The following is a 23301-nucleotide window of genomic DNA, read 5'->3' as shown; positions in this document are numbered from 1 at the left end:
CAATGTTATATAACAAATGCAAAATAAATTGTTATAAATCACTCATATGTGCAGAAGCTTGAATTCATTTGTAATAAAAGAAAAAAGGTTCTGTGTGTGGAAATTTGAGTTTTCTTGTGTTCTATTCCCTGCTGGACTCAATCTAGGATCCACTGGGTGTCTGCAGGGGTCTTTAAAGACTGTTAAAAGCTTATGAATCAATTTAGCAACAACTAAGGATTAATAAATAAAACAAAATAAAAAACAGATGTTAAAAGGTAATCATTTTTTTTGATGACTTTTTAGAATATACTATCTCATGACTGTTTTCAACTTTGTCTTACTGGGTGGAAGGTTAGCTCAATGGTTAGAACTGCTGCAAAAATCTTGTTCGGAATCTCATCCCTGGTTCAATTCTCAGTCCAGACTTGGAACATATTATACTAAGCCCTTTTTTACCTTAACCTTTAAATGACTTTTTGACATACTATAGAGTAATGGACAAAATATTTGGCACCCCTGGAACTTTTCGAGAAAAATTTGCCTTTTTTCTTCTGCTTTTTTGTGCTGTTCCAATGCACTTTAAGGTGATAAACATGTGTATACCAAAACATTTGTCATTGCAACACTTTTCTGGCAGAAATGTGCATTTTCTGGAAAAGTTCCAGAGGTGCCAATAATTTCGTCCATGACTGTATGTCTTAGTTGCTTTTTTTAACATACTATACTATGACTTTTTGATGATTCAATGGTTAGAACTGCTATAAATAACTTAAGCACGCTGTCACCCGGGTTCAATCGTTAGTCCAGCCTTTGTTTGACATACTATACTAGGACTTGTTTCAACATACTATATTATGACTTTTCATGACAGTTTTCAAAGTACTGAATTGTGTGGCTAGGTGGCTCAATGGTTAGAATGGCTGCAAATAGATTTTGTAGACTATCAGGCCTAGTTCGATCCCCAGTCCAGACTCTTTTTTACGACATCCTATACTATGACTTTTTCTGCGACATACTGTACCATGAGTTTTTAAACTTTTATTCTGTTGAATGGCATGGTGGCTCACTGGTTAGAACAGCTGTAAATAACATCTGCTGACTGCACCTCTGGTTTGATCCCCAGTCCAGACTTTTTTTATGACAGTTTTCAATCTGTTGTATTGTGTGGCAAGGTGGCTCAATGGTTAGAATCTCATCCCTGGTTCAATCTCCAGTCCAGACTTGGAAGATATTATTCTAAGCCTTTTTTCCAAATACTATACTAGGACTCTGATATGAATTTTTGACATACATATTGTCTTTTTTCCACATGTGACTTTATAATGGCTTTGTTTTATCACTTTTTTCGACATACTATACTGTGAGATTTTAAACAAACTATGGATTTTTGTCCCTATTTTGACATACTATACTATGACTGTTTTTACTTACTTTGACATACTATACTATGACTTTTTGATGACGTTTTTAGACATACTATACTTGACTTTATTATGACATTCTATTACGTCTTTTTTGGAATACACTACCGGGACATTTTTCATGATTATTATTATGGCACACTATTATGACTTGTTTTCTTTTCATGACATACTATACTATGACTTTTTATCACTTTGTTTCAGCATACAATATTATGATTTTGTCAATACTTATTCTGACATACTATACTTTGACTTTTTATATTAACCTGAAATTCTTATGATTGTTTATGACATTCTACACTATAACTTTTTAATGACTTACTTATACTATGACTTTTGTTATAACATAAACATACAATACCTTTTATGACATACAGTATACAATGACTTTTTCTACAACATACTATGAATGTTACACACACACACTATTACATACACCATGAGTTGTTATGCCATACTATTCTGTATATACACTTATATACACATCCATCCTCTCTGTGGAACATGATCCAACTATTTGTTTTTACTACTGTTCAAACAAACCAGGAATCGACTTATTAACCGGAAATGGATGACCCACAACGTAAATGGGGCTCAAGTGGAATTATTGGTCTTTTAATATTTATCTTTGATTGTCAAAAATAACCCATTGTTTTGGGCGGATACACAAAAACATATAACCAGATTTAATGACATTTGATACCAGTGGTGGCACATACATACAGTACATACCGTGGCTCAGTTCGCCCCCATTTTCCCTTTCAGTGCTTTGATAAAGCAGAGTATTGCTAAAGAGCTTCAAGTAGAGCAAGCAACATTAAGCCCTGGCATAGAGAAAAAACACAGCTAGTGTTTGAAACAAACACTTCTTAAAAAGAGCACATTATCAAAAAAGCAGGCAACGACCACCTGGGGCCACCAGTAGTAACGTAACTAATGTGATTCAGTGTTAAAAAGGCTGATTAGACAAAGCAAAGAAAACAGGAAAGGAAGATTAACTAACTTTTCAGACACATGCAAAGCAATATTATTTTAGTAAACACAGTGTTAACTGCTACTGACAGGTGAAACCATTTTACAATCCAACAAAGACTGTTTCATGGAGGATTTGTCCATATTGACATGTGAACCTGTGAATACTGTGGTGGTCACACCCATTCCTTGGGGTTTCGTAACACCTCCAGCATCTCAGCTTCCATGGTACCTTTGGCAGGCTCATGCATATACTCCCACCTGAGGATGAAGGGTGAGTTCGTTACCAAGCAACACAGACAACTCATTTCTGTCATACAAGAGCAAGGCTAGCAGTACTTCAAACCAGTGTAATCTTACCTGGCAGTGAGGGGGAGGGACATGAGAATGCTCTCAATTCTGGAGCCAGGCGTGGCCAAGCCAAACTTCACTCCCCTGTCATACACCAGGTTGAACTCGACATATCTACAACAGAAACACACAAAACCTACTGTAGACACCGAGCTTCATGTGGTTTATGGTACATTAAGAGGACACTATTAAAAATACGTTGCCCCTTAATCCAATCCAAAACAAGATGCAATCCAAGAATGTGTAAAAGTGAATTAAAATCTTTAGGTTATCAGTATTTTTAGTCAAAGTTATTGTTGGATGATTGAAGTCTTTCAGGTTGGTGCATTTATGGGACTGTGCGCAGCTCTGATAGAAGAGTCTCAGCTGCAGTGCCTACACCTTTGTAATGCTATAAAACAACCTAATTAACATCAACCTTTGTCCATCCTTGCTTGCAGTATGTCTTTCAGAATTGACAATTGCACACACCAACCTTAAAGACAAATCCATCTGCCCTTTCAGCTGCTTAACTGCTGCTTTTTATTTTAGCTTACACAAAATAGGAAAAAAATAAATATTAACTGTGATGGATCATCTATTATAAGCAACTTGTAGTTGAAGAATTCTAAGTTGATTTGGTTGACTTTAAAGGATCCACGCCACAATTTGTTGAAATAGGGCTTATCACGGTCTCCCTAGCTGTAGATTAGTAGGCCAGTGCATTTTTTTGTCTCAGTGCATGCGTTGTTTTAATTCAGCACCGCCGCTAGTTAGCTTAGCGTAGTAAATGGAATCCAAGTTGCCAGTTAGCATGTTGTGAGTGAGAGTGAGCCAACAACAAAAAAACCAACCTGATTACTTCTTGTGGTCTGTGTAATCACAAGTACAAATACCAATGCATATTAAGACTAGACGATCTCCTAGGCAGATACTGACTTGGGACAGCGCTTTAGCTGTGCTTCCACCCAATATAGTCCCAAATCAATATCTGCCTAAGAAATAGGTCTAGTCTTAATCTGCATAGCTATTTGTAATCTTGTAACAAGAGTCTGCAGAAACTGCAATATGTTCAGAACAGTGCTGCAAGGATCCTGATGAGAGTGCGAAAGTATGACCACATCACACCCATTCTCCACTCACTTCCCATTTCTGCTAGGATTGAATACAAGGTCTCCATTCTCACCCGCCAGTGCATCTATAGAAATGCCCCCCCCTACCTGAAAGAGCTACTCATGCCTCATACTACAACACAAACAACTCCAACCGTCTCCTACTTCCCAGAACTAAGCTCAGCCCCATGGGTGATCGTGCATTCTGCTCTGACGTGGAATGCCCTCCCTAACCCTCTAAGGGCACCAACGACTTTTGAGACTTTTAAAAAAAGTCTCAAAAACTAAAAACATTTCTTTTTAGCAGAACTTATAAGTTTTAACCTTGCACAAAAATGTCGTTGCACTATTTATAGATATTTTACACTGATGTTTTTTACCTTGCTTTTATGCTCTTACTTGTAGCATTTTGAGATTTGTTTAAATGTAAAGTGCATTACAAACAAAATGGATTATTATTATTATTATTATTATTATTATTATTATTATTATTATCTTTGTTAACACAAAGGCCCAAGACGTAATTTGTTTTTTTGTTTTTTGACTCACAACATGCTATGCTAACTAGCAAAGGCGCTGCCGGTGTTGCACCGGACTAAGTCAAGTCATCAAAACCTCCGTCTTTCACCTTCGAAATATTGCTAAAATCAGACCCTCACTCACTCCCGCTGCTGCCGAAAGACTTATTCACGCCTTCATCTCGACTATTGCAACTCACTACTCCTCGGCATCAGCTCAACCTCCATCAAAAGGCTCCAACTGGTTCAGAACTCAGCTGCACGACTCATCACCCGCTCCACATCCTGGCACCACATCACTCCGGTCCTAAAACAGCTTCACTGGCTTCCCATCTCTCCCCGGATCACATACAAGATCCTGGTCCTCACCTACAAAGCCATCCACCACCTTGCCCCGTCATACCTCACTGTCCTCCTCTCCCCCTACCAACCTTCACGGGCCCTCAGATCCACCACAGCCGGTCTCCTCTTTGTCCCCAAGTCAAAGCTCTGCAGTTTTGGGGACCGAGCCTTTTCCAGGGCAGCTCCAAGGCTGTGGAACTCCCTCCCCCATGAGATCCGCATCTCTGAGTCCCTCACCATTTTTCAGTTCCGTCTGAAGACCCATCTTTTCTGTTCTGCCTATCCTTTTTTTTTTATTTTTTTTTTTTATTTTTATTTTTTTTTAATAACTGTCTCTACTCTGTTAAGCAACTTTGAGCTCGGGAAAAGCGCTATACAAATTCAATTTATTTTTATTATTATTATTATTAAAACAATGCATGCACTGAGACTAAAAATGCATTGGCCCACCAATCTACAGCTAGGGGAGTATACCGTGATAAGCCCCATTTCAACAAACAGTGGCGTGTTCCTTTAAGGCAGTAACAGCACGTTTGGGGAAGTCAAATTTGGCCTTTACTTATAATGGATCAAGGTCAGTTTGTTCAGTAGAACTAGTTTGAAAAGTCTTGAGTCATTGAACTAAAACGGAGTATGTACTCACCTTCCTCGTCGTACCTGCTGCCAGCCTTTGTTCTCATCAGTAAAGGAGTCGTTGAGGTGTTTGTAGACAATGGGCAGGTAACAGGGTACCACGGTGCGGGCGCAGCTCTGGACGAAGTTGAATGCCTCCTCTTGACTCGGAGAGTCCAGGTCGTCGAAGAAGATCCCTCCAATACCCCGAGTCTCTCCTCTATGCCGGATGTAGAAGTATCGGTCACACCTAGAAATACATTAATCAATAGCGGTTTACATTTTTTTAACCTGGGATATTAAACTTTAAATAATATATTTGCATAGCCCAGATCTACTGAATATATGTGTGTGTGTGTGTGTGTGTGTGTGTGTGTGTGTGTGTGTGTGTGTGTGTGTGTATGCTTTCGTGCCAGTTTTTAAGATAATTCAAATGAGACTTAAAATGTACTCTCATATTTGCTCAGCCCAAACTAACCAGCTACTGTCTCTAGCTTTAATTCTAATAGACAGATATGACATCAATATTCCTCTCTAATTCTTGGCAAGAAAGCAAATAAGTATATTTCTCAATATGCCTAAATATTCCTTTTAGATTTAAATTAAAATTAAGTTGAAAAAATGTACTTATTACAAGCCACATTAGCTAAACCACACCCGTCCCTTCTATCCCAAATGGTCCGTCACTGGCTTACGTCAGGGCTCAACGGTTTTTCTGCAACTGAAGATTTTATCATTTTATCATCATCCCACATTGAGGATACACCCATTGCAATCCACATACACAAATCAGACCTACACATGTGTATGGTCTGGGTTACACAAATATGTAGGACTAATCTTGTGTCAAACTGTACCATTTCTTGAAGTCTGGATAGTACTGTGAGTGGTGCTTGTCACAGGCCTCCTTCAGGGTGTTGTGGAAGTGAAATGCATCTTCTTTATTAACATAAACTGGAGTCAGGTCTGTGCCGCCACCAAACCACCACTGCTTAGTGCCTAACACACACACACACACACACACACACACACGAAAGACACAAGGGTTATCATTCATTCATTCACTCACTCAATAGTGTCAATGACACCAAGACACAGCTGCTGACGTCAAGAACTGACACTCACCATCTTCCTCTTGGATCTCAAAGTATCTGTAGTTGAAGTGAACTGTGGGGATGTGGGGGTTCTTGGGGTGGATAACAGAGCTTACACCCATGGCACAAAATGGCAGCTTACCTGAGAGAAAACGGAGCATGACATACATAAAACTTTATCCATCACACATTACTCTGAATGTAGATTACCACACCTCTTGAAGAGCTATATAAAGTTTTAAGTGTGCATACAAATATCAACTTAACAAAACTTACCATCTTTCCCTTTGAGGACTTTCCCTCTGCTCCTCATCTGTCTGGCCGCCTCTTCGGTCAGGTTTCCGAACACCACTGATACATTGACCCCTGCCTTCTCAAACACCTTTCCATCTTGCATCACACAGCTGATTCCTCCGCCACCTGACACATACATGGTCAATAATGAAATACAATTTAAGAAATGCAAGTTAGGTTGTTTCCTGGCAAATTAGACTTTTTGCCAGTTTATGCCAGTTTCTTAAATGCATCTCTGACAATGTTACTTTCAACACAAAAATATGCAGCACGCTGGAAACTCAAATACCCCAGGAGCCTCATAACACCTTGAGCATCATGGCCTCGATAAACACGGATCTGTTCTGCTCCACACTGAGCTCTGCAGTTCTAGACTTATAACCATATCAGGAGGGCCTTCCTCACCTTCATTCCTCTGCCACCGGTCCACCTTGAACTTCCCCCCGTCCACCTCCTCCAGGGCGTTGCAAAAGGCAGCCTGCGTCTCCATGATCAACATCTCCATCCTCGTACACATCTCTCCTTTCCTCTCCTGCAGCACACCGATGTCGGTCACTGGAGGAGACATGAACCCCCGGCATCTCTCCAAGATATCCCCCTCTTGCTCAGTCTCCTTCTCGGCTTGAGATACTTTCGTTGCCATTTCAGCACGCTGGAAGTGGTTAGCGTTGGCTAAAACCCCGGTTACCGCCGCTGCTGCTGTTACTGCTGCGGCTCCAATGAGCACCAGGGCTCCCCTTCTGGTTCGCCCGGTTGCGGCTCTGCCTGCGGTCCCATGGGACGTGAACCGTACGCTGTAACCCCTGGAAAACCATATTTTACCCGCGAGGGAAGTCCCTGACTGGCTGTGAGTGCAGGATAACGGCAGACGTGACTCTCCTGAGTGACTCCTAGCAAGTCCCTTTAAACGTGAAAACAAGCATCGTCTCGCGGTGATCTGTGCCGTTTTGTTCACTGAGCAAAAGACAACTGTTGCCATTTGTAGGAGAACTGCTGTTTTCTCGGTGCGTACCGGCCGTTGACACTTAACGTGAACGTCTTAGCTACTCAAAAATACAGAAGTTTTGCCTACGTGATATCAGTCGTGCTTCGAGTCAAGGGGCGTGTAGTATTTAGTTCCCAGGTAGTGACAGAGGCAAGACGGGAAATGTTGTTTTTTGTCGAGCTTCACCTATGAGCTGTCTGCGCAGTGAAAGGCTGAAGCGAACACCAACACCCGAAATGCATTGCGCCTAAAAGAAATGTTGCGTTCGCAGACCCCTCATATGTTCCGAATTTTGTACTTTCCAGTGAATACGAACTCACGTGCATCTGTTTTGTGTGTTACATGATTGACTTCCCCGATCTTAAAACGAGTGCAGATACAATATACAGAACTTGAACTATACTCACATATCTATTGTTTAAACGTGCATTACATGTTGTCCTTAATAAAGCATTGTTAAAGATTTGAGCATAGTCAACTACAAATAGTTTTTAAATATTTTATTTTATCTATCTTTATTTTATCTTGTAGTTTTTGTGAACTATGGACTGTGACCCTGTCGTGCTGTCGTCTAGATTGAACTCAAGTAGGAGCAACGTTTGTGATAACTTGGATACGCATAAGATTATATATGAATCCAAAACTTTTCTGAACTATTTAGTGCTTCATTTTTTAATCGTCACAGATGTTTTATTTCATCAATCATTTAGGAATTTTTTTTTGAATTGTTGTACCTCTTTTTTGTCTGCAACAATCTCTCTACAAGAAAAGAAATAATGCAACACTCATTTAATGCCTTGATTATTTCATTTTATGTGTTTAAGCATTGCATATACTCTCGAACAAATAAGCATTAAATCTAATTGCCACAATCCAGCTGACACTAAATGTATGGTCTTTGGAGCCATTTTTATTGGGGACACTTTATAATATTTTTTTTTCAAAGGTTGTTTTCTTTTGCAGCTAGAGCGTGGGCAAACCAATTTTAGTTAAATGCTTAAAATCTCATGAGCATGCCAAAAAAACACTTTCATTCTCGTAATTTAATAAATTCTAAATCAATGTGTACTCTCTGAAACTGTTCATGTGTTAAACGAACATCACAGGCAGTGACCTTTATTATTTTTATAGTAAACTATTAAAGTTCCCTTAACGCTTATTTAAGGTCTTTTTTTTTGTTTTGTTTCGGGAATAGATAACTGCTTTCTCTTTGTTGTGTGCATGGAGATTTTATTAGTTGTAAGCGAGTTTAGTGTGCGCATGCGCATGTGGTAAAGCGCGATGTAGGTCTCTATGACGACGGGTCTATTAAACCTTTTAGGGCTGCAGACGGACTAGAGGCAGATTATGTGCACAGGTGTTGTTCGCAGACGGCCAGGCACTATGTGGGCCAGTTAGATGAAGAAATAGTCACAAAACAACACGGCTGGATGTGTTCCTTCACCGCTTTTAACTCGCCACTAATACTACGCAAGAACCTTCTGGTGGTGAGTTTACTAACAACCACGTTGCCTCAAATGTTTACTCCCAGTAGCCAAAAAATTTAGATTATAATGACTCCCATAGGCGTGAGCTGTGCCCTACAGATCAGCCTCTTAAGTCTGTCGGCGTCTTGTTTGTTTTTATAGCCCACAGACAGAGCAAAACTAACAGGATCATGGTAAACTCTGTATAATGTAGCCAGTGAAATCACTACAGAACTATGGCTACTGTAAACATAACCTATATGTCAGCAGAGCAGAGGGCGTTATTTGGGACTAACAAATACAAGATAAATAGTTACTGGTAACCCTGTAATAGTGGTTTCTGTCCAGTAGGTGACGAAAAATCCCCAAATACAGTAGCCTGCAGTATATATATTGTGTAAGAATTAGTGCCACAATAATCCAAAAACTCAGGTGCTCTTTAATCCTTGGGTCACAACAACTAAAGTGAATGTATAATTTGGTTTAATTTTGCTTGAAATTCGATTGTCCACCCTTATCGGTACTCTACTGAACGCAAAGCATTGGACGTCACACGGTTCATACAGTAGGTATAGTGTAGCATTGCCACTTATCCAAACTCTATTGGCTTATACTAACTTTGATGTCAGTAGGTGGCCATATAGTGGTAAATATAAATAAACCGTTATTTACTGTCAGGTCCGCATTATAATGCAATTTCCAACACAGTCATATTTTCTTATTTGTCTTAAATTGTGTTTTATTTGCATAATATCTACTTTAATGTGACTGTCATGTCCAGCACTGACATTTAAAGACTGGCTTGTGTACTCTGAAATGTGTCTCTGATCTTCTTCCAGTGAAGAATTATGAGTGAGGTGGTTTGCAAACAGTCTCAGGAGGAATATGAGGATGACTTTGAGAGGGATCTGGACTGGCTGATCAGTGAGGAAAGCCGGAGTGAGGACCAGGTAAGCAATTCATATATGATCATTGGACAGATTAAATGCATCTCCCCCCTTTTTTTTTTAAATCTCCCCTGCTTCTTTGTTTTATTGTGTGAAACTAAGTTTGGAGTGCTGCTCTGCTTACTGCAAACTGGGTTCTGCATGGGTCCCTGACACTGCTCTTTGAAAGCACAATAGTGTTAAGTTACCCGTCCTGCCTGACACATATCACCGTTTGCATGTGAAACCAACTCTATTAACATACAGTGACATACTTTCACTGTGTGCCACTGCTGAATGCAATATTTATGAACACACGTACACATGTCTGTTATCCCACCAACACGTCTATTAGCATTGATGTTGCTCATTCATCTACCTCCAAACCTTATTAGTAAATGCAGCTTGTCTGCTGCCTTTTGGCCCCACAGGATCCTGACTTTGACAACATAGAAGCAGAAATTGACAAGGAACTGGAGGAGGATGAGAAACAGAAAGTAAAGAAAAAGAAGCCAAAAAGCCACAAGGAGGACAAGAGAGGCAAGAAAACAGAGGAGTTGGAAGAAGATGAAGAGAGGTGGCCCTCACCTATGGAACCATTAGAATATGACTCAGAAGGAGACAGCCCAAATAAGTCATCACCTATAGTCCCACCGCCTCCAGGGATGGAAGACCAGACAGAAGAGGAGAAGAAGTACATTCAGGAGAAGATCCAGCAGGCTAACCGGGAACTGCAGGACCAGGAAGCTCCAGATATGACAAGGCACAGGAGGCTACATTTTAAAGAGATGCTGGTGGACCTGGTGGTGCCTCCACTGCAGTTTGAGAAAGATGGAAACAGTAGTGAGGCGGAGGAGGGAAACGGCAGCAAGGATTCAAAGGCAGAGATTGAAGTGGCAAGGAAGCTTTCTGAGCTCACACTTTCCCCTCGGGAGGCAAGTGTAGGATCTAAAGAAGCTGGCAGGGCTGGGGAGAGCAGGGAGGGGGGGATAAAAGAGGGCAGAATCCTTGTAGAAAAGGATGGTAAGTTTGACCTGGTCAGCCTGAAAGAGGTGGAGAGTCAAGGACTTCTCCCTCTTATAGCAAACAATTACAGTGACTACTCCTCCCTACGTCACCAGGAGCTGACTGTGAGCTCCAGCAGGACCCAGCCGTCCTCCGCTCCGCCTCCTCGTGCTGCTGGCTCTTCTCGCTTCCAGCAGGGCATCGATCCCCTCCGTGCCCCCAGACCTCCACCTCAGCCCAGGAACAGACCCAGCTCAGCCAGCCACAGCCAGAGAGGCAGCCAGATGAGAGGCAGCAAGCGGCGGGTGCAGTCTGCTACTGGGACACCCTGCCAGGCCACCTACACCCTCTCCCCCCAGCAGAAAGAGCTGCTGCAGAGGATCCAGGAGAGGAAGGAGAAGCTGGCCAGAGGGGTAGGAACATAGTTAAATGTTAATTACAAGTTTGTACATCCTGAAGGCTTACCAGTAAAAGTAGCACATCTAACATTACAACAACAGAAAAGCCTTTTCAATTTGAGGCTTGTAAATTTCTTACACACTGTTTAAATCCCTCTTGCTTACCATGTCAGGAAGAAAAGAGGAAACTGGAGGAAGAGAAGCAGAAGAGGCAAGAGAACGAGCTGGCATTTAAGGCCTGGCTGTTGAGGAAGAAGGAGCAGTTTCAGGAAGAGAGAAGGATCCACCGAGCCCAGGAGATGGAGAGGAAGAATTCTAAGGTAAGGCTCTAGGGCAAATAATCCTGAACCAACCAACCTCATTCATAAAAAAATACAAGGAAAAGCAAATCAATGCAGTAGTCAGAGCAATTAAAAAACATTGATATAATAAATGTTAGCCATTGTTTCCACTGTATTACCCAATGTAATTCTGCGTGCTCGTGCAGAAAGACTCCAGTGACCCGGAGGAGTCCTTCAGGTTGTGGCTTCAGAGGAAGCATGAGCAGCAGCAGAAAGAGAGACAGCTGGTGGATCTGAAGAGGCTCGAGGAGGACAGTGGTTATTTCCTACGCAGCCGCGAGGACTGTGAACGTGCCTTCAAACTGTGAGTGTACTTTTATATTTTTATTAGCTCTAAGTGCCAACTAATTTCACAACCTCTCACAGTTTATCAATATTTCTCTCTTGATGTTGTATCTTCATATATACAGTACAATACTATAATGTGTTTGTCAAATTTGGTTCACACATTTTGAAATGACCTGTTTATTTTATACATATTTATAGAATGTGGATGTAATAAGACAACACATTGGTACTTTTACATGTGAATACAACTCTTGACATGTAAAGTTAAACGTTTCACGTTAAGTTTGCATTCACATGTAAAGTATAAAAAAACGTGTTTTCTCTTTTCACATGTGAGTTTTAATATTGACATGTCATTTTATAAATTTGAGATTTGGTTTGATATGTTAAATCACAACATCCAATGTGAAATGTTTCACTTGTGAAAGGGGACATTAGTCACTGGTGCTCTCCATCCTCTTCCCGTCCTCAGGTGGCTGAAGCGGAAACAGGCGGAGAAGCGAGCGGAGAAGCAGGCGGCTCGAGAACGCTCCCGTCGGTTGGTGCTGGAGGAGCGCCGTGCGCGCCGCATGAGGGACCTGCTGTGTACTGTCAATGAAACCAAGCCATTCAGATTCAACGAACAGCTGGCGTACCGCTTCTGAAGCGAACCAACAAGTCCACTGGATTCACAGAACATCACCTCAAAAACCGCAGGCTGGGCAACGCAAGACTTGTTCTGATACATAAGACATAGTTTACTCTGTGTTCAGTTGTTGCTAGGGTTTGTTATCTTTCTGTGCTGTGTTAAAGTACATTTCTTAAGAGAAAAAAGTTTACCGCAGTGACCTCTACTCTGTGTGATTAGATGAATGCTTTTTTACTGTATTTACTTTCTGTAGTGGCAGATGCACTTTACTTTAAATGGCGCTCCTTATCAGCTTAAACACAAGAGCTGAAACATGCGTTACTGTATGCCTTTTGTCTGAGAGTTTTTGGTTACATAGATACCTTCAAGTTCACAACAGGTTACTTGAACAAATGAAATTTTAAAGAAGGAATGAAATAAATGTGTGTGTGTGTGTGTGTGTGTGTGTGTGTGTGTGTCTGTTTGAGAAAAATAGGCCTGGCTGTTGAGAGACATTAAATGGACAAAACACAAGCAATGTATCAATTTCTTCATTTAAAAGGCATTCTTATTTGATACAAAATAATGATGTTTAATTTTATTACATAATAAATAAAACAAATACACCATTAAATATAGATATGGAGTTTTATATTTTAAATTTATAGGCATGTACACATACGTTTTTGTGTGCTACAGCATTTCAGAATTAAATATCAGTGAAACAAAAGTGGCCAACCTTATTAAACGACAGGATTAAGATTTTGGTTAGCAGTTTGAATTTACGTAGCAAAAAAGCTACTCTTTTTACCTTTCTCTCCATTGGATTTACAGTGCACGACTCGGCCTATCATCTGTATCATCAACACAAATATAAAGACATAAAGATTGATACAAATATGTATTCCTTGAAACAGGAATGATTGACATCTTTTATCAAAAAAAGTTCCTCATATGAAATGCCAACAGTTACGACAGCTGTCTATTCATAAAAATATATAAATAACAGTAAAAGATAAACACCATGTTGTTATGCCAGTGAGCATGTAAAACCAGTATATTCTGCTGTGTGCCCAGAAAGGAGCGGAGTGATTTATCACGCCAATAATAAGAGAAAAAGTGGACAGAGAAGTAGACAGAAGACATTTTCAGCTTCAAACTTGACACACAGAGAAGGACAGAGTGCATGATCATTAAATATTCAGCATGTTAGAACACATCTTTTTCTTAAACTCTTTGGAGGAGTGCTTTTGAAAATCAGGTACCAAAATTAGAAAAGCAGTGCACAGGCTACATTGAAAAAATGATTACTGGCACTGGAAAAAAAAATACAGTATATATATTTGTATTATTGTATGATATAATGTATATGTAACAGTACCAGTTGTGAATTATTTTGAACTACTGACCACTAAAATGAAGGTATTTTTTAATATCTGTACATCTGAACAAAAACCATTGGATATGTTGTCCAGAACAAGAACAACTCAAAGCAAAAAAGAAAGAGTCAACTGCCGTTCTTCTCTTTAGCTTCTTCACAGTTCAGTGAGATTACAGATAAAATCAGTCTAGCGTAAAACAGCTAACTCACCATGTACAAAAAAACAAAGCAAATAGTTTTTTTTTTTCTCTAATAGAAACTGTCACTGGAGGGAAAGAAAAAGAACAAAAGGTAAACTCAAGTACTTGTGTGTAGCGAAACATTCCAAAATACAACTGACAACACAACAATGACAACATTATTAATCTTGCACTTCAAACAGTACAAAAATAGAAAAGTTCTTATCCAAAGGTCAGTTCAATAAATAGTTAACACATATAGAAGAATTTGATAGCAGGGGATTGGGTGACTCTGTTTTTCTGCTTCTACAGTTCATCTTTAGGGTTGATGTTGAGGCCTGGACCCCACACAGACTGTGTGTCCAACGCCTGGATCACCTCATCCGCCTGCAGCCTCTCCTAGGAGACAAAAAGAGGATAAAAGCTAATATTTACACTAGAGCAATAATTATAATCAGGTTAGCCAAATCATAGTCTCGTTTTGCCAAACCCTCCTCCACAGCGCTGCAAAGGAAGGTCTGGCTAGTCCACACAGTATTCTGGTAGGGGAGAAAAACATGCTTTGGTTTATTGGCATTTCTTTAGACCAATCACAATCATTTTGGGCTGTGCTAAGTGCTCCAGACAGAGCCATGGTGCTGCTGCTATATAGCCACTGGAAGGAATCTTGTTTTGGTGGAACGGGTGCGTTGAAAAAATATTTTCAGTCGTGCAACAGAAAACTCAGATTATACAGATAGTCTAGCTAGCTGTCTGGATTCACCCTGCAGAGATTTGAGGAGCAGTTAACCATAGTCCTCATAAATCCGAGTTTAAAATTCCAACACAAAGAAAGCAGACGTTAACGGACATCCGGCGGGAAAAAGAGGGAAATCTGGCAACTTCCGGCGGAAACGTAACAATCCCAGAAGTGGAATGTCATGTATATGGACTGACTATAGAGTTTCATAAAAAATGTTATCAGAAGTGAAGAGACTGATTGCTCATTTCCTGTATTTGTCTAACGAGTTAGTTTTCCCACAAGTGTCCATATCTGACAGCGACAGCACAGAGAGGAACTAGGGGCTTTCATTTAGGGGGAAGAAGCACACTTCTCTTGGGCATCCCCAGTTAATGGTTTCAAAACGAAAAGCTTTGAGTAATTAAAGCTGTGTTGTCTGGTAGATTTAGATGTAAATCAACTGCCATGCAAGCAGCTCTCTTAGGCTGTATTTGTGCACAGTGGTGTCAGGAGCTAATGCTAACACATCTCAGTTAAGCGTGTTAGCATGGTAACATAATTAGCAATTAACCCCAAGTGCAAGCGAGGCTGATTGGAATGTCAAGTTTGCCCTATATTAATTTTGTCCTGATGATGTGGCTAGATTAAAAGTCAGAGGATCACAACGTTATTACAGTTCATCCTGAGGGTAACATGTCTGTACAAAATGTAATCTTATATATTCCCAATAACCTCTACCAAAATTGGAGCCAAAATTAAGACCTATGCTCTATGAATAGTTCTTATTACTGCCCATGAGTAGGTCTTTAACTGAAACATTAGTTTACCAGTTCTCTGAAGAGCGGGTCTAGAGTGAACCACAGAGCAACAGCACACCTCTGCCCGCTGGTGACGGCCTTCACACCGTGGGGATTCTCCCCTCCTGATGAGAAACCCACCATCCTGCCACACATGGGCTTCACTGATGCCTGCAGAGGATGAAGGAGACAGAGCAGGAACAGGGGTGAGGTCAAAAATCACCATTATTATCTGTTTATTTTAGTAAGGCCAACACTTCACTGTCTTATTTACGTTCAGCTTGGTTGTTAAAGCAGACATTTGTTCTGTCGGAGGGTCCTAGAGTGTGATCCCAAGTGATCATCAAAGTTGATCATAAACTCTTTTAACGAGCACTGTTTATATTTGGTTTGTTCTTTATACCCATATGATATAAAGTACAATGCTTGTAGTGGGAAGAAAGCAGGATGAGATTACCCTGAAATGATTCCTCCCTTTTGATATATTAGTTAAACATCCTATAACTTTCCTTAACCCTCATATATCGTCCTCTAACCAGTATATGTTAAAAAAAGAAACTGGCTAAATGGTGGAAGAATTCTACCAGTCTTTTTTTCTATTCCTCAACAAAAAAGCTCAGTTTTGTAAAAGAAAAAACATGTTCAGGTTTTAATTTAACTATACATTGTGGGTGACTAAATAAATAACCTGCAGAAACGTACGAACCACGGCCGTCCCCTTTGGGAAGTAAATCTCACATCTTAGGAGAAACCATCTCACCGTGACTGTTTTGGCATCCATTTCTGTGAATATGAACTCCCCTCCTTCAAAATCTCCATTTAGATATAACAGTGCACTGGAAATAAAGACATTAAGTATATATCAGTACAGTCAACATTAAATTACAGATGATAGTGACCACTTTTAAGGTGTCACTATGTAATACAGCTGCAGCAAAGGGTTTTTAATGAATCGTACCTGTAGTCTCTGTATGTATATGCTGGTGGTTCCTTCCAGCACTCATTGGCCTCGGGGTCCAGCAGACAGTTGTCAGCATGGATGGGATGGCTCAGGTCATTCCTGTGATCTTGCTGTCCTGTGAACGGACAACCAGAACACAAAAAGCATAAACACAAATCGATAAATATAAAAGGTTTTTCTTCCTGGGTCTTTTATTTTTTTTAATCTACCACAATACAGTAAGTGAACCATTGAGCATGGCAGGAGCATTTATTAAATCTCCTGACAGAGTGCTTTCTTTCCCTGAATCATTGAAGTACAGGAATTAATCTTATTCTCAAGAGTCTCAAATGGCAGCAAATGTGTGTTCTGTGTTAAGTAAAGTATGCCTATGTGTGTGAGTGACCTGTGATGGCTGTCCGGCACACCAAGTGTGTGTAAGAGAAGTGCAGGGTGGAGTTGAGCAGGAAGTAAGACTCGATAACCCGTCTTGCTCGCTCGCTGATGTCGTAGAACAGACGAGCACTCCTCATAGGAACTCTGCCCTCATAGCCAAACTGCATGGGAGAAATAATAAAAGGGAGACTGTAATAACACGTAGAGTCAAACAATAAATTAAGTCAGACACTATACAGCTAAGGTAGCACATTTTATTGAATCTTTGTTCAGACAATATGCCAGTTTCTTAAAACCTTGACAACTAATGGGCAGATGAGTAATGCAATCATTTGTTTCTGCCCAGTGGTGAGTGTACCTGCAGGGTTTTAAGTACAGTGGCTCCTTCAAACTTCTCATTGGGAGTGTGTGGAGACATTCTCCCTCTGTAACCGTCTCCTGCCATGGTGACGGCCTGGAAGACAAGAACAACCGCCAGAATTAATCGATAAAAGTTAAGATTTAAAATAATTATTTTTATCAACGTTGTGTAATGCCCTTACATGTGCCAGGTGTCTAAGGTCTAAACACTCCTCCTCAGATATGACGTGATCCAGCAGCACCCGCTGGGTCCCGTTCAAGGCTGCAGAGTTCTGTACCAGCTGCACGCTGTCATACACCAAGGGGCCACCTACACACATCCCAGAACAGCATTTAAAGAATGCAAGCTGAAATCTCTAAGCCGTGGTGAACACTGAACACTAATGACTTTCTCTTGGCGGTTTTGCTTCATTTCAGATTTACCTTCTTTGAGACGCTGTGGAGCAGCGAAAGCGACGTTCTTCTCTGAAATGGGAACATACTCCATAAAGCCGTCTGTACCAGAAGGAATCCTGGGAGAGAACAGAATGGAGGACGCATTTTGTCATTAGGGGTCAAAAAACATCTGATTTTAAACTTTGGGTACAGCAGAAACAAGCAGACATATTCAGTTGACATAGTGAACTTGTCAGCACACAGTTGCCTATTTACACATTCAGCACATAAGAACAATATCATTAATTTAGAGTCGTGTTTCTGGCCAACAAATGCACGTCAAGCCAATATTCATTCTCCTTTAGGTCTGTTTCTGTTTCTATTAACTCCTGAGGAAAATATATGGGTGTGTTTAGCTGCTCAATACTCCACTATGTTCCCCAACTAGTTGTTAACTGTGTTTGTCTGCTGTTAGTGATGAGCAGGTAGTGTACATTTGGGTTTTAGAGATTTTTAGCTGAAAACAACTGTGGCCAAACACAACAGAGCAGTGAGAGTGAACAAAACAAATAGAAAAGTTGAAAACAACAAGCTGAAATAAGCTTTGAATCTCTAAAAAGTGGAGCGAAACTGCAATGTAGGGTGGACCCTTTTCAAGCTACACTTGTAGTAGTAGTAATGATCCATTGTTATTACAATAACACAGATTTAGCCACTATGCATTTTTATATTATATAGGCTATTATATATCTGTATATGCGGCTTTTGCTACTACAGAAGAAAACGTCCCAGGTAATGAGAAGACAAACTCTACTGTAATGTATACAGCACTACACATGCAGAGATATCTTTACCTGTTTGAGTCCTCTCTTCGACCTGTGCTGCTCCAGTAATTCTGCAAAAAAGACAAATATGTAACCTGCACATGTTCTTACTTTCTGAAACTCTGGTGCCAGGTAGTAAATAAACAGATAAAAAACAATGGGACTGATTCGACTGATGATTTAGGTTTTTCATATGTAGTTTCATAGAAGCTTTTAAAAAGATGTGTTGAATGTGATGTGTGAAAGTGGCCAGCAGGTGTCGCTGTTGGCTGAGAAGACAGTGGTGTGTGGTGCCATGCCAGACACCTGTTACCCTGCTTTGAGTCAGCCAGGCAGCAGGGGCACATTAATGTGTTTACACAGCCAGCAGGAGATCTGCTCTGCATCAGACAAATATGGACTGGCTTACGGATAACCGCCCGTTAAATTACAGTATCTTTACCATTCTGGGCAAACCTGGGAATTAAAATGCACTGCGGCTCTTTCAATGAATACTAGCAGTCTGCTTTGAGTTTGTAGTGACACATGAAAATGGACAAGATTTGGGATGATTTGGGATATTCTGTTAACTCACCCCTTCTGTAAATTCCACACCCATGGTTTTGCTGCCAATCAGAAGGAGCTCCAGTTCCTGTTTGTGCCTCCTCAGGTACCATGCAGCTTCCTGGGAACACAAACACATCACCATTTTATGGCAAACAGTTTCCTAAGTCATTAAGGTAAATGTAAACACATGCTTTTGTCCTTAACATACAGTACGTAAAGTAGGAAAATAACTGAAGAAAAGGTAGAAAATTACATTATTTATTAAACAGTGTGCCAATTTGTTAGCTGAGAGAATTGTCTTTTTAATCACTGCATTGTTTACATGCTCACAGTTACAGTAGAGACCCAATTATTGATGGTTTAATATTGCTCTTTCATTCATCAAAGCTCATCACCATAACATTTCCAAGCTCTTTGAGTGACAGTATACAATAGTCCTCACCCTTACAACCCAAACAAATTGAACCAGAATGAGTTTCTCTTTCCCTCGCCTCAGTGCCACAACTAATGGAGTGTGATATTGTCTCTCTTTTTGTCCTCTCAGAGGGACAGTTTTACTACAGTTTCCTGCCTGAAGTAAAAACTTGAATTGAAGCAAAAAATCTGCTTTTCACAAGATCATAAAGCAACAATGGGTGCAGCATGGGTGTGTTTATTTTGGATTATGTGTGAGAAGGGGAGAGAAGCTTGGAGTAAAGGATATGATGATGACAATTATGAAACTTGAGAATCTAATAGCAGCCAGTAAAAAGAGTCCTCTTTTCCAGCGCCCCGAATACAAACAGCCCCCAAATTGTTCCAGAGACTTTTTTGGGCACTCTGACATGACTCTTCCGTCTCCTCCACCATTCCTGAAAGGCATGATTCTTTGGCAGGGAGGCAGTTCGGGCCTGGCACTGAGATCTAGGGCTCTGTTAAATGAGCTCCCTGAGGCCAATGGATGGATAGAGGAGAGGCAATCTTTGGGCCAACAACTGTACTGACGGGACTGGAAAGACTTGGGGGCTAGAAAAATGTAAGCTATGAGTAGAAAAACATAAGCATGAGCTGCAACATGTTGCCCTCTCATTATCTCTTACATACATCCGTGATGTCAGCAACACACACTTGCACATTAACATAGTCCTTCTAAGAGCCTCACTGGCTATAACGAGTACCAGGCTTTTTAGGATAGAAAAGGTTTTAAAATTGAGACTTAAACAAGGCACTGCTTGACTTTTCATAGCAGCCGATCGGAGTTTTAGGAAGAAGAAGAAATTATTGATGCTACAGTGGCTGATGGGCAGCCAGACTCTACTAATTTAATTTGCTCTAGCGGCATTCATTCAACCTTTAATCATTTATAATGTTGTGAATACCAGGGTGCAAGGAAATAATAAGGAGCATGCCCAGAGGAAGAAATATGCAGTTGTAAACACATTGACATAGCAAAATTTGCTTAATACTTCCAGCTGGACGGAGAACATATACAAGTGAAAAACAAACTTTAAGAGGCAACAGCTGCCAAGTGGCGAGAAGCAAGTTCATCCAAGAAACACAGCAAACAGCCTGCAGCCTCTTGTCTCCTCCTTTTCCCTCATATCCCCACTTCTCCTCTCCCGTCTCCTTCCCTACATTCCATATAATTCAAAAGTATAATGTTGAACTTACTAAAGCCTGTTCTATCCTTAATTAAGTTCTACTAAATATTCCACCAACTACAATTAAATCTCAGGGGAGAACAAGCTTGTACTTTCTGTATTTCCCAAGGAGAACAGCAGATCCTCACCTCTCTTGGCTCGCCATCATGTGCCAGCACCTCTCTGTAGTAATCCACGTTGTCTAACATGGACTCCTCTCCCTTGTGGAATAACAGGTAGGTTAGAGCACACTGTAGCGCCTTGTCCAGCCTGTCCACTGCAGAGAGAGACAGAAAGCAATTTAAGTGGTTTCTCTGGTTTACAGGGAACACAATTAAAAGTAACCTGTGGAGTTTTTTTCCCCTGTAGTAGCACTAAGGAGCTGTGTATTTACAGCTGCTGAGCTATCTACGGGATGACCACATCCACGTGTGTGTGTAATTTGGAAATGTATCTATCATGGCTGACATTCCCAAACCATTACCACAATGGAACAAAAGCTGCACTGGTTGACATAGTGGAAAAAGCACATATACACACACGCACGCACACACGCACAAGGTCGATTCTGAGGAGCCTCAGGAGTCACTTGCGACACCGATGAAGTGAGACAAACATACAGCAGGACCGTTCTCTACTGTCATCCTGTATATTCATTCAACCACATATCTACAAACACACTCCTTCTGCTCTACACAACAGCCGCTAAGTGCACACACAAACACATTCTTGTAAAGGTGCAGGGTTAGCTAAAGACTCCCTGTCTCGGCCGAGGCTGAAGCCGCGGATCTGCTGTTGTCAGCTAAGTGTTCCCTTGTCAGTCAAACAGACACCGTCTTTGAGAATTTATTTCGGAAACTTAAGCAGCTAAAGCATATTATTACATTCTATTGAATGATGGCAAACGTCCACTGCCGCACTGTGATGTGGAGCAACTGAGGAGTGTGAAAAACAGCAGGCCATAGTGCTGCTGGGTGTTAAAGCTCTCAGATTACTTAAATTTACAATTTTAACAGGAACAAGGCTGGTACTTAGAAGAAGTAAAAATCATACTGTGCCATGTTGCTAAAAAATACAATCTAGTTGCTGGATATAAACAAACTTGGCCCAGTGTTGTAAAGAAGTAACCTTGCGTTGAAAACAAGATTACCAACATACAAATCATTCCTCGTTTTCGTTTTAAAGTGGGTAAGTGGTTTAACAAGTACATGTTTAACATAATTAATAATTATTTAAGATCAAGGCACGTTAAGAAATTTAACTGATTGCATTTGAAAGCACCCTTCCTATGCAAGGGTGCATCATCCTACCAAGTATTTTTGTTCCCCATTAAATGTTTTGGAAGTACAACTTTTTAATGAAGAATATCTAAATCACTGAGACTCTTTTTTAATGACTATTCACGCTTCAGTAGCCTTACAAACACAGACAAGACACACACGCACGCACACACACAAACACACAAACACACACACACACACACACACACACACACACACACACACACACACACACACACACACACACACACACACACACACACACACACACCCATCAGCAGCTGCTCAGTGTGTTTGCACAGACCCAATGATCCACTTAGCTTTATTAGAGCTACATGCTTATGGGTCATTAACTATAATCTGGTGATCTCACAACCACTCAGCACACTGTCTTTTCCAACTATACGCTTTGTTCTTGTGCAAACACTGTTGTCTAGAAAAGTTCACTACTTGAACAACACACACACAAAACACACACACAAACACTATGGTTGCAGGATATGTAACAAAATGTGATATTGCAATATTGATATTAATTTCAATATTTTAAACATTACGGGAAAACGCATCAAAATAGGTTCATAACAAATTAAACAAGTTTTCTTCCAACACAAGGTTTATTTTCACTGAAGGTCATATTGGACTGAATAAATAAATAAGGACCATGTCAACAGAACAGGACATGTTTTACTGGTTGGACAGTATAAAATAAATAAATAAAGAAAACAGAACACAACTTTTCTTTCTCTTCTGTGACTTGTTCCGTTTTGTTGTCTCTATCTATTTCTTCGATTACACTGTCACTCTGTCATAATATGCACACACGTGGTACGCTCCATAGAGTTTGTCACATAGTGGACGTGTGCTCTGACGTGCACTAGCATGTAAGTGGCACAGTACACGGTAAACATGATCATTACTTCAAGCGGTCTCCAAATCAAACACAACTAAATCACACAGCCACCAGGTGGGACGCAGCACTCAACCAAATAAACAAAACATTGCATACGTATTGCAAGACTTTTCATAAAGTATATTGCGATTACGATATTTAGACGATATATCTTGCATGCCTAACACATACGCACGCAAGCATGCACACGCACACACACACACACACACACACACACACACACACTGACACACCTGAGAGCCCCTGGATATGCCATATAATATGAAAGTTACAC

The 23301-nt window shown here is 40.5% G+C and overlaps 3 protein-coding genes across 3 annotated transcripts in view; 1 reads left to right on the top strand and 2 right to left on the bottom strand.

Annotated features, from left to right (window-relative positions):
* Positions 1-2071: 2071 nt before the first annotated feature.
* On the bottom strand, positions 2072-7801 carry cpox (coproporphyrinogen oxidase). Its single transcript, XM_034881946.1, has 7 exons — positions 7086-7801; positions 6663-6806; positions 6418-6528; positions 6150-6291; positions 5324-5542; positions 2739-2843; positions 2072-2639 (listed from the first exon to the last, which is right to left on the bottom strand). The coding sequence occupies exons 1-7, from the start codon at positions 7657-7659 to the stop codon at positions 2555-2557; spliced, it is 1380 nt and encodes a 459-aa protein (XP_034737837.1). The 5' UTR covers positions 7660-7801; the 3' UTR covers positions 2072-2554.
* A 1134-nt stretch (positions 7802-8935) lies between these two features.
* On the top strand, positions 8936-13330 carry ccdc181 (coiled-coil domain containing 181). The gene is made up of 6 exons (XM_034881942.1): positions 8936-9152; positions 9971-10081; positions 10489-11475; positions 11634-11780; positions 11948-12105; positions 12562-13330. Exons 2-6 carry the CDS (start codon positions 9980-9982, stop codon positions 12731-12733), a joined length of 1566 nt encoding a protein of 521 aa, XP_034737833.1. The 5' UTR covers positions 8936-9152; positions 9971-9979; the 3' UTR covers positions 12734-13330.
* An 8-nt stretch (positions 13331-13338) lies between these two features.
* The window catches only part of p3h2 (prolyl 3-hydroxylase 2), a 52602-nt gene continuing 42639 nt past the window's right edge, over positions 13339-23301 (bottom strand). The window contains exons 5-15 of the mRNA XM_034881910.1: positions 20984-21111; positions 19244-19333; positions 18700-18740; positions 17894-17982; positions 17653-17780; positions 17469-17564; positions 17121-17271; positions 16733-16850; positions 16535-16610; positions 15805-15945; positions 13339-14655 (exon numbers count right to left, since the gene is read on the bottom strand). Of these exons, the coding sequence (XP_034737801.1) occupies positions 14563-14655; positions 15805-15945; positions 16535-16610; positions 16733-16850; positions 17121-17271; positions 17469-17564; positions 17653-17780; positions 17894-17982; positions 18700-18740; positions 19244-19333; positions 20984-21111 (1151 nt within the window). The 3' untranslated portion in view covers positions 13339-14562. The remainder of the gene's footprint in view (positions 14656-15804; positions 15946-16534; positions 16611-16732; positions 16851-17120; positions 17272-17468; positions 17565-17652; positions 17781-17893; positions 17983-18699; positions 18741-19243; positions 19334-20983; positions 21112-23301) is intronic.

This window comes from Etheostoma cragini, chromosome 9 (genome assembly GCF_013103735.1).
Source record: "Etheostoma cragini isolate CJK2018 chromosome 9, CSU_Ecrag_1.0, whole genome shotgun sequence".
Taxonomy (NCBI): domain Eukaryota; kingdom Metazoa; phylum Chordata; class Actinopteri; order Perciformes; family Percidae; genus Etheostoma; species Etheostoma cragini.
Note: the sequence above shows the minus strand (reverse complement) of the source record. Positions and strands in the feature narration are given on the sequence as shown.